The sequence below is a fragment of the Onychostoma macrolepis genome, chromosome 05, assembly GCF_012432095.1.
Source record: "Onychostoma macrolepis isolate SWU-2019 chromosome 05, ASM1243209v1, whole genome shotgun sequence".
Taxonomy (NCBI): domain Eukaryota; kingdom Metazoa; phylum Chordata; class Actinopteri; order Cypriniformes; family Cyprinidae; genus Onychostoma; species Onychostoma macrolepis.
The window spans coordinates 7,618,155-7,629,050 of NC_081159.1; the positions used below are offsets into that span (position 1 = coordinate 7,618,155).

At 35.5% G+C, this 10,896-nt stretch overlaps 1 protein-coding gene across 1 annotated transcript; it reads right to left on the reverse strand.

Annotated features, from left to right (window-relative positions):
* Positions 1-763: 763 nt before the first annotated feature.
* Positions 764-10,652, reverse strand: prlrb (prolactin receptor b). Its single transcript, XM_058776511.1, has 9 exons — positions 10,406-10,652; positions 7,966-8,037; positions 7,437-7,569; positions 6,704-6,873; positions 5,319-5,500; positions 4,862-5,003; positions 4,558-4,657; positions 4,142-4,211; positions 764-3,521 (listed from the first exon to the last, which is right to left on the reverse strand). The coding sequence occupies exons 2-9, from the start codon at positions 8,030-8,032 to the stop codon at positions 2,865-2,867; spliced, it is 1,521 nt and encodes a 506-aa protein (XP_058632494.1). The 5' UTR covers positions 8,033-8,037; positions 10,406-10,652; the 3' UTR covers positions 764-2,864.
* Positions 10,653-10,896: the final 244 nt, after the last annotated feature.

Below are 10,896 nucleotides of genomic sequence, written 5' to 3' on the forward strand. Positions count from 1 at the left end.
TTTTTTCCATACTATGGAAGTCAATGGGGACCAGCAACTGTTTGGTTTCTTCAAAACTTATGTTCAACAGAAGAAAGAAACTCATACAGGTTTTAAACAACTTGAGGGTGAGTAAATGACCTTTTTCATATTATTTATTTATTTATTTTGGGTGAACTACTCCTTTAAAGGGATAATTCACATAAAAATGAAACTTCTGCCCTCAGGTTTCCTCTCTCATGTCGTTCCAAGCCCATAACCTGAGAATTTTGTTCCTTTGTTGAAAGTCCTTTCACCCGAACATGTACCAATTCAAAAAGTTCATAAAGAGATTGTAGAAGAAATCCTGTGAATGAGCGGTTTAATCCAAGTCTCCTAAAGAGACATGATCACTTTACATACTAAACAGATTTACTTTAGGCTTTTATTCATATAAACATTGATCAACACACAAATGCAGTAAACCGCTCAATTCATATGGATTACTTTTACGTCTTTATGAACTTTTTGAACCATCAAAGTTTTTGTGAATTAGACTTCAATTGACAGAAACTTCATTACATTATATTTTCGTTTGTTTTGAAATGGCATGAGGGTGAGTGAATGATGACAGAATTGTCCTTCTAGATTGAATTATCAGGTAAAACATACCATCACATCTAACCTCCCCCCAGGCTACTTGAGAATGTGAAAAGAATGTTAACTGATCTGGAATAAAACCACTGAAGTTCCACTGAAGTCTTTGTTCTATCACTTAAGACAACTTAAAAAAAGAAAAAGAAAAATTGCAAAACTGGTGTTTATTGAAATGTTATGGTCAAAAATAAAATCATTCCTAACCTTTGAGTGATTTTGTCCAGCAGTGGATAGAAAACTGAATTACACATGCCGCTGTCAATGAAAGAATGTAAGGAACTCAAGCCAGAAACACCAATGCACCGCTGTGCTAACAGTTTTTACATAACTTCATATTACATTTCTTGCGGTATTAAGCATCGCATTGTTACATCACAAACAAAATACATATTTGTACCACAATAGATGATATAAAAACAAATGACTTCATTCTAATTTAAACTACACAGAAAAGCTGCACAATAGTTCTCTCATGCTGAACCAAATGTTTGTCCTTGTATAGTGTTGTCAATGTTTGACTTAAAGTAACTCTTTACTGCTGCACTGCAGACCATAAATGTTCCATGATGAGACCAGCTGACCCGTCTGTGTCTGCCGCTGTAACTAGTTCTCTGAGGCGCTCTATATAAGGTGAAAAAAAAAAACATCAAAGGCCTGCCAAACTGTTTTGGGCTCACTGCCCTTGTGTTTGGTTGAGCTTTGGCAACCCTTTTGTGCAGATCTAATCTATTATTTGACGTTAGTCTTAATTCTGGTTATTGTCTTGAAGAGTGCCCGAGTTCAGATAATTATAAATCAGAAGGATGTATCCAATGAAACTGTCTGTTTACCCTAAAACGAGTGAATATCGATGGCTATTTTAATATTAAATCAATGTTATAAATCAAGTTTAAATAAAATGGATTGGGAGGGACATACAAATACTAGATCTAGTTCAATAAATACACAGTAAAGTCATTAGTTGTTTCGACCAAAGAAATCTCACACTTTTTATATTCCTAATATCATTGTGAATAAATATACAAAAGGAGCTTTTCCGTATTTTAAAATGTTTCCATTAAACTATGAAAATTCTTAACAACAATCAACTGTAAAAGATTAGGAGCAGCAAGCATTGAGAAAAGTACCAGGTCTCTAGAGAAAGTGGCAGAAACTCCAGTGGGATGTTTTGCGTATGTCTGCTATGAGGTAGTAGTTTGAAGAAACATTTTGAAAGGTTTAACAACTAATTTAATGATCTTTAGTGGGGTATTTTTTTAACAGCGGTTGGTCGATGTGTAATGTTTGGAATGACGTTGACTTTTAATCTAAATTTCCAACCCATTACTGCAGCTTCCTGCTGTTTAGCCTGAATTATCCACAGAAACTGTTTTGTATTTGTACAAACTGTATCTGTAATTGTGCAGATTGAAAGATACAACATAACGGGTGCGTTTCCCAAAAGCATTGTTAGCCAACTATGGTTGCAAATTTGCCGTTTCCAGAAACCATAGTTTCAACAAACATTCAAAAATGGCATCGCAACGTTGTGTGGTTGGAAAAATAAAGGTTCTTCATTGACATCAATGGTTCTAAGAAGAACCTTGCACATCCATGGAACCTTTCAAATGCAGAAAAGGTTCTTGAGATTTTTTTCTTTTAGGAACTGTTTACTGAAAGGTTCTTTTGGGAACCAAAAATGGTTCTTCTATGGCATTACTGCAAAAATACCCTTTTGGAACCTTTATTTTTAAGAGAGCTTTAGTTATAACCAGTTTCGTGTTAGTATGACATGTGGATCAATAGATCCAAGCGCTCGAGTCAAATTTAATTCTGTCTTTTAGTTTGTCAAGAGAATGAAAGCGCAGTTTTTGAAGAGTGTGAATGCGCACTAGTCCCAAGGGGAACCGTCGAATGAAGCAATACAATGGCGAACAAAAATGTTATAGTCCTCAGATGCCAGGTTTGTTATTTGCATCAATAATCTGACGTGATTTGATCCGAAAAGATTAATTAGCAGAAGTAATTACTCTGCCAACTGCGTGACCTCAGTAACAACAGTTCTAGACTGTTGAACCAGTGTGGTTCAAATAATCAGTCAGCAGTTTCGGGAATCAGTTAGCAGCAACATATGTCATTGTACAGGAAACGCACCCCAGATTGCCGAAAGAACCCTTCTCACATCTCTACAAACAAAGTGCTTGACAGTTTGAGCAGGACACAGCCAGACAAAATAATCCCAAACCTCTTAAATTAAAGTCGCAAATTTGTCAAGATTCACTTGAAAATGTTGTCAGGGTTTCCAAGTATCCCAGAGGTTCGAAAACCCCTCCCATTTCCTCAGCTTCAGAAGTTTTGTCACATTTGACCTCTTTGTGTCCCTGTACAGGGATGCTGTCTTGTAGTACGAGGATGTTATCACTGATAACGTCACTGACCATACTGTAGTCCTCCCTGACCTGAGGTTTCTGGTCTTCGTCAACCTCAACGTACTCCGTAAATCCAGCAGGGTTGATGCTGGCATGCTCACAATTACTACTGGAGCTCATTTGAGTGTTTTGGTCCTGAGCTTTTACTGGTGAGCCATTGCAATTAAGGTGAAGTAATTCTTGAGGCTCTCCAAGGACCCTGCTGGTGGCACTTAGCTGATTGGAGATGGTCCTAGCGTGGACGTGTTCGCTCAGTATTGTTTTTAGATCCTGACCATTGTTCAATGAGACCTTGATGCTGTTTTGAGAGATCTTTTGTGCATTATCTGTGGAACGATTTCCCCCCTTTTGGCTCTCAAGATGAGCTTTGTCATCAAAATCCATTTCCTCATCATAGTCGGAGACCACGAGATACTCCACTTGACGGTCTGAACTCTGGGCTATTTGGGGATATCCTGGAGTAATCAGAGCACTGAAGATCTCCTCAGACTTCCCACTCTGTGAAATGAGAAGTAAAATGACCTTTGTATATTGGAACTGCAGTTTTGTGGGGTCAGTTCATTGTCTGTTACAAATCCCCTCCTATTTTTGTGATCATGATAGAACATTTCAACACAGATTGTTCTGAGAATGTGTCACAATGTAATGCAAATTTTGTGAAGAAGCTGTTATTGCCAACGAATTGGACAGTTAAATAAATTATATTGGATTTAACAGCAAACTCCACAGCTGTTTACATTGAAGTCTTAAGAGCAAAACAACAAAATAATGGCTCCTTTAAAGGAATAGTTCACCTAAATATGAAAATTCTGTCATCATTTACTCCTGTATGACTTATTTACATCTGTTGAACACAAAAACGATATTTTGAAGAATGTTGATAACCAAACAATTGGTCCCTTTGGTTACCATACCTTTGGAATGTTTGGTTACCAACATTCTTCAAAATATCTTCTATGTTTCACAGAAAATACAAAGTCATACAGGTTTATCCTGTAAATAAAATAAAAAAGCTCAAAAGTAAAACTAAACTGCACTACAACAAAACTGCACCTTAGAAAAATGAATGAATAAAATAATATGAATTAATGCATTAATTATGGTAGTGTCTGCTGTACCTTAAGGAGTTGAGAGTCTAAGCCACTGATTTTCGGTTCTGGAACTGGTGGCAGTAAAAAATGCTTCACCCTAGAGAAGATTAAAGAAATACAGAATTAACTTGCTATCATATTATTTTATTTTATTATCGTAATTATAAACACACTGGTTTGCAGTGCAAGTTGTTTTATCCTTCCGTAAAGTTTTGCACTTTGTAATTCGTCTAGTTACTGACCTACAGCAGCCAATAAATCAGAAGGAAAATTGTATTGAAAAATAAAGTGGAAACATTGTTATATTAACGTTCAATTTGTGTCACACATTAGGGTAGAGAATACTGTATTATGAAGGAAATTCTGGGACAACGTATCTTTTTATATACAGTTATCAGTGTAGATCTCTGTGTCATTGTGATGAGGTGCGATCTCATGCTTACGGTTTTATCGTGACTGTCAGCACTCCTGCAGTCAACAGGAAAATGATGGCGGTTAGCGTGACGGCAATAATCATAACCTCATTCTGTGTGTCAGACATATCTGCAATGTGAGAAACACAAAGCCTTGTTTACATTTCGCTTTCAATTTTTATCATCTTTATATATTGTATATATAATAGATGCATTGAATTTATTATTTTTAATATAGCCTGGACACTGTTATGTAAGGCTAAAAACGCTGAGTAATGCAGAACAATGGCTGGAGGTGTGAAAGATTGGGTTGCTGGTGCTGGTATCATCTTACTGTCTGGAATCCGGATGAAGGCAGAGGGGCTCCATTCACTCCAGAGGCCGTGGTCTAGTTTACAGCGCACTTGCACAATGTAATTTGCTCCTGGCTGCGGACTGTAGATGCTAAACTCCAATTGTTTTCCAGCACTATATGACTAAAAACACAAGTCTCAGTCATAATTAAATTACATGGTATCAAAACTTTAAAATGCAAAAATTAGACTCCTAATACAAAAATATGTTCTTTTTGATAATAATTAAGTAAAACATTTAGAAGCAAATTTATTTAAATACAGTATATGGAATATTTTTTGATTAAAAAAACAATAAAAACCTTTATTTAGAAAAGTTTATATATGCACCCCCAGTTGAAAACCCTGGCCTTAAATAGTTTTGATTTTAAAAAGAAAAATAACAAAGCATAAGAACATTTAAGAACCTTTATGACCTTGAAACGATTGGAATCTCACCTCCCAACTGCTGTCCTCCTCATCTCCGCTGTTCTCGATTTTTAAGCGAACTTCATATTTGATTGTTACCCAACCTGAACGTGTGTCTGCGTCGTGCGGAGGCTGCCACCGCACCAGGAAATAGGGGCTGTTCTTGGTCTGAATGAAAGTCAAATTCACATTCTCTGGAGGGTGAGGCTGCACTGTGTGGAAGAAGACGAATCATCTTAAATGACAATCAAATGCACAGACATCAGTGACAACAATATATGTACTAAACAAGGAAATAAACTGAATGCGGTCTACATGGATACTTGACTATTATTCATATGCTTCTTATAACACTCCCATTCAAAAGCTCAGAGTTAGTATGAATTTTTTATTTGGGGGGGGGGGGGGGGGTGTTCTTTTTATTCAGTAAGAACACATTAAATTGATTGAAAGTGACATTTATAATGTTACAAAACATTTCTTTTTTTTTTAATTGCTCTTTTAAATGTTTAATAAATGTCCTTTTGAACTTAATGAAAGAACCATGAAACAAAATGTATTATGGTTCCCACAAAAATATTTAGCAGCACAATATGCTTTCAACATTAATGATAAGAAATGTGTCTTGAGCACCAAATCAGCATATTAGAAACTATAACTAGAAAACTCTTCTTTTAAATTGTAATGATATTTTACAATATTACTCTTTTACTGCATTTTTTGATCAAATAAATGCACCCTAGATGAGACATCTTTTAAAAACATTTTTTAAAAATCATTATGAAAAGTCTTTGAAAAGTAGTGTATTTATGCCCTTAATGCATTAAAAAAATAAGAAATAAAATTAGAGCATCAACCATGTGCCATATGCCAGCGCATTCAAGCATCTGCAGTGGGATATTCGATACATGGCTTGAGTTTTGCAGTATGCACAAACCTGTTCAGTTAGTCAGCCAGAGCTGCTTCTGTTTAGTGTCATTTAGTACTTTTCCATTCCACTCATTTAACTCACCGTTACAGATGGAAGAGCCCAGTGCGCACACATTTCTAGCAAAACTGGTTTAAGAGAAATTTTAACTAAACTATGTAACTGCACATGCAGTGTTTTTGGTCTTGGGTTCTAGTATGATGATATAACTGAAAGTTAAAAAGTTCAAAGAATAAGTGTCCACCGTAAAGATTTTAAAGATGTGTGCCCTTATAGCTACAGGAAATCTTTATATATGCTATATTTAGCAGGCAGCTCACTGCACTGTGGCTGTTGTCAAAACAACGCTGAAATTGGCCTCTGTAGTAAAACATCATTAACCATTCATGCATGGTCAGTATACACTAGGGGCATATTGCAAGCACATAAAAACAAAAGCATTTCTGGATGCATTTCAATATTTTGTAAACACATTACATGAACTCACCGATATCCATAACATCAACTTCTACAGATTCCGAATAGGCTTTTCCCAGTGCATTGGAGGCCACCACTGTGATGTTGTATATGATCCAAATAGACGTATGTCGCTTATCAAAATAACAGGAATTGTTTCCCGCCTTATGATAATCCGGACATTCAAAGACTTCCAAAGAACTGAAAAAGTTTTGGATAGTTTAATGACTTTTGAACCAAAACACATGAACCAAAACCTGTGATTTCTTCTTATAAAATGTGTAAACATTAACTCATTGACTATACTAGGTTTAGTGTGTTTATTAATAAGTGTGTGTTAAACAAATATTTAGAAAATAAGACAAAATGAAGATCAGAACTATCATTCCAAAGTTTACTTTTGAAAGAAATGAATACTTTTAATCAGCAAATATGCCTTAAACTCATCAAAGTGACAGTAAAGATACAAAATATTTCCGCTTCAAATAAATGTTATTTTGACGTTTCCATTCATCCAAAAACTGTGAAAAAAAAATGTATTGCAGTTTCCACAAAAACTATTAAAGAGCATTATCTCAGTAACAGTTCATTTTACTGATAAAACAAAATCATGGAATATTTTATTGAGACAAATATAGCTTATATGTTAAACTATGTCATAATAGGCGACTACCCATATTTTGATACAGGGGAAAAAATAATGGAAATATACTTTTTTGACAGCTAGATGAACAATGCTGAATTGTGATGTAGGCTGCACTCACCTCTCTTTTCTGTAATACAGGTGGTAGCTGGTGGGCAATCCACCTGTTGATCCAGGCTCCCACCAGCAAGTGAAAGTCTCTTTCTCAGGCGAGCGACATCTTGTTAGTCTGGGCCTCCCTGGAGAAGAATGACCTGGAAAGAGTATACGATATCATATCTGTAAGAATATTAGGACTAAACAAAAGTGGTATTTCAAACACTACCAGACTATTAATTAAATGCAGCAAATAGCCCATGTTTTGTGTGTTGTGACATGTTTATGGGTGTTTCATACTGAAAACTAAAATGTATTATTAAAAACTATTATTAGAATTCTTTGAATTATACTTCCTTAAATTCAGTATTGAATTAAAAAATATGTATCCTGTTTGCTGATGTATTGTATATAAACAACAGGCCTCCAAATGATTAAATTCTAGAAAATCGCTCACCAAAACCCAATAGTTTACAACAAAAAAAGATTATAAACACAACAACAACTGTTTGAATGTATTCTTTGAATTTTAGAGCTGTGTTTCCCTCACTTACACATGCCGTGTGAGGTCCAAGAGAGAAGCCATATCAGAGTCAGTGCCTGCTCTGCATCTCTCCACATTTTTCCTGCATGAGAAACAAACGTCCACAAAGTCAATGAAGTGTCCACACCAAGCACGTTTAATTCTACCTAGAGCTTGTTTCTACTTGAAACATCAATCTAGATCTGCAAAACAACCACTTAGCATGTGTAAACACCTTCGCTCATCACAACAGCTAAAAGGTCATCATTAGGCTATGTGTACGAAATTATATGCAGTTTTGCACTGAGTTAACTCTACGCCAAGATGATTTTATCTGATTTCATGAATCTTATCTTATCATGATCAGTGGTGTATTGGTACAGAATTTCTGTCTCAGCCAAGTAAAGTAATGTGCCATTTTGATTTGATTATGAAAGCAGGACAATCATAAACACTAAGCCACACTGAAAATGAATTTTAAAACTCATCAAATTGTTTTTGAGTCAAACAATTAAGTTCTCTATTCAGACTGGTGCAAACAAAAAAACACAAGCACATCATGATCCCATAAGAAATGTCTGACACAGAACTGATCAATGATTATTTCTGACAGCACGGTAATGCACAAGGTTATGAACACAAGGCATCAACAAAAGAGTCGAACACGGTAAACGCAGGTGCAGAGAGGTGACTTAATGGAAATTTACTGCCTTGGAAATGGATGAGTTCCAATGAGAGAGACAGATTGAGGGCAATCAATGTGCTTTATGTTTTGGATCACTGTAGAAACACTTTGCTACAGTCCTTGAATTGCATCTATATTCTACATTTTATATTTACTTGTTTCAGTTTCCATGAGCATGCCATCAGCTTTATTTGCAAATACGTAAGTAGCCAAGAACAAGATTTAACCAAATGGAACAAGCTATTGTCTGTGGTCAGTACAGTCCTTTATCTTCCAACATTATATGCACTTATTGAGAAGGAAGTGGATTAAAGTCCAGGTTTAAATGACCTCAAAACATTTGACATTAACTTTCTATTTTGGTGCCAAACAACTTAAATATTTATTTTCATCTTAGCAGCAGCAAGTTTGACAACACGACTACCAAAAAAATAATATGTAGGGCCTACATATTTCGCATAATTTACATTCTTACGCATTCTTATCAAATAATATAAGGTGATCAGTGTGAAAATCATTTAGGCCCTACCTACTTTGGTGTTCCTGGTCAAAAATGACCAGGAATGGTCTTTTAAAAACTGAATTCAACCTTTTTGTCAGCTTGTTTTCTTTCAGTTTGAATAGGTTATTTCTTTTTGGAATTGACTGGTTGAAGGACTCACTGATCTGAGCTTATGCACCTCCATTTTTAAGTGGAAAAAAAGCATTATTTATGGATCAGGCCTATGATCAATCAGTTCCAAAAAGAATATAAAACCTGTGCTAACTGGAGGAAAAAGTTGAATCCATACTTTGGTGGTAATCACAAATTTATAAGAAATTTGGCCAGTAATTTATGATCTAGAACTCCACAATTGTAACAAGGTGGGAAAAGGTAAAAAAAAAAAAAAAATGAAAAATTAATGTGTGTATATATATATATATATATATATATATATATATATATATATATATATATATATATATATATATATATACACACACACACACACACACATACATATATATGATATTCATAATCATATTCATCATTAAAAGGGTACCCGTCTGGGATACAAAATGTCTAAACAAAGCCTTCTCTAACAATCGGTTCATCTGATACTCAAAACATAACTAAGGAACAGCAAACTAGACTATAATTACTAAGTCACAAACTACTGTCTCCTCCTGTCATTCCTCCAGGGGCCAATTTTGCCACAGCATTCTCACTAATAACAATGTGATAAACATAAACAAACACTTATTGCTTCAGACCAAAATGCCAAGACGAGGAAGGTCAGACAGTCAACCCACGATCCCAGGTCAACCCAGCTGAAGAAAAAAAAAATGTAGGCAACTGCTTTACAGATAGAAGAGGTTATGTCATGCAGACTATGGATCTATAGCTGGATCTATGGATCTATATCTCCTTCAGCATCTTTAAACAGTCTTTATAAAATAGTAATAATAATAATAATAATAAACTACATAAATAATATTGATTATGAGTGTATTTACATATGCATACTTGTATATGCAATATTAAAAGATAAAGATGCAATATTAAAGAATTACAAAAACAGTGCAACTCAAAGATACAGCTGTTTACCGCTTTTTAATCATCCTTGTACAGGCTACATAATATAGGTTTATTAGTTCTAATTGCGGTATGACACACAAAAACTATTTCGCAAATTACGATATGTGTATTATAGGGTGAATATACCCCTATATATATCCCTATATAATAAAGATCCATCGCATTATAAAACATAATATAGAGGTGTATCATTTGACGGAGACTCACCTGGATCCGCCACCCAATCCGTGACCGAAATTACACACACAGCTTCACCTGTGATTTTCCCATATTCCACGCACGCGCTGCATTTTGGACTGAACACAGTCTTTCCTAAACGACGTCCCCAAAAAATCGCGCGCTATGAGAGTGGGAAAAGACAAATACAAAGTCACCCTGTTGACACCGCAGTCCTTCTGTCTCCAGTTGCACACAAACAGCTCTAAAGCTGCAGAGAGAGTCTTGAGGAGTGGCATACAGGCGATGACGTTACATCACACACACATTACCTGCCAATGACACGGTGTGTGTGTGTGTGTGTGTGTGTGTGTGTGTGTGTGTGTGTGTGTGTGTAAGAACTGTAAACCACATGAGCAAAGTTCGTCAGTATAAAATATTGATGTTCGTCTAATAAAGCCTTGTTTGGAAGTTTAAAAACAGGGTAATGTCTGAAGAGCGACGGACAAAGGAGGCTCCATTTCTGAACTTTAGTTTTTAAA

Bases quoted from the DNA above. Each gene is read 5' to 3' on its own strand.
- prlrb (XM_058776511.1), bottom strand. From the start codon at position 8,032: ATGTGGAGAGATGCAGAGCAGGCACTGACTCTGATATGGCTTCTCTCT. The intron at 5,501-6,703 runs GTGAGTTCATGT...TCTTCCACACAG, and splicing joins AGTTGATGTTATGGATATCG to TGCAGCCTCACCCTCCAGAG. The intron at 5,004-5,318 runs GTGAGATTCCAA...TTGTGTTTTTAG, and splicing joins AGGAGGACAGCAGTTGGGAG to TCATATAGTGCTGGAAAACA.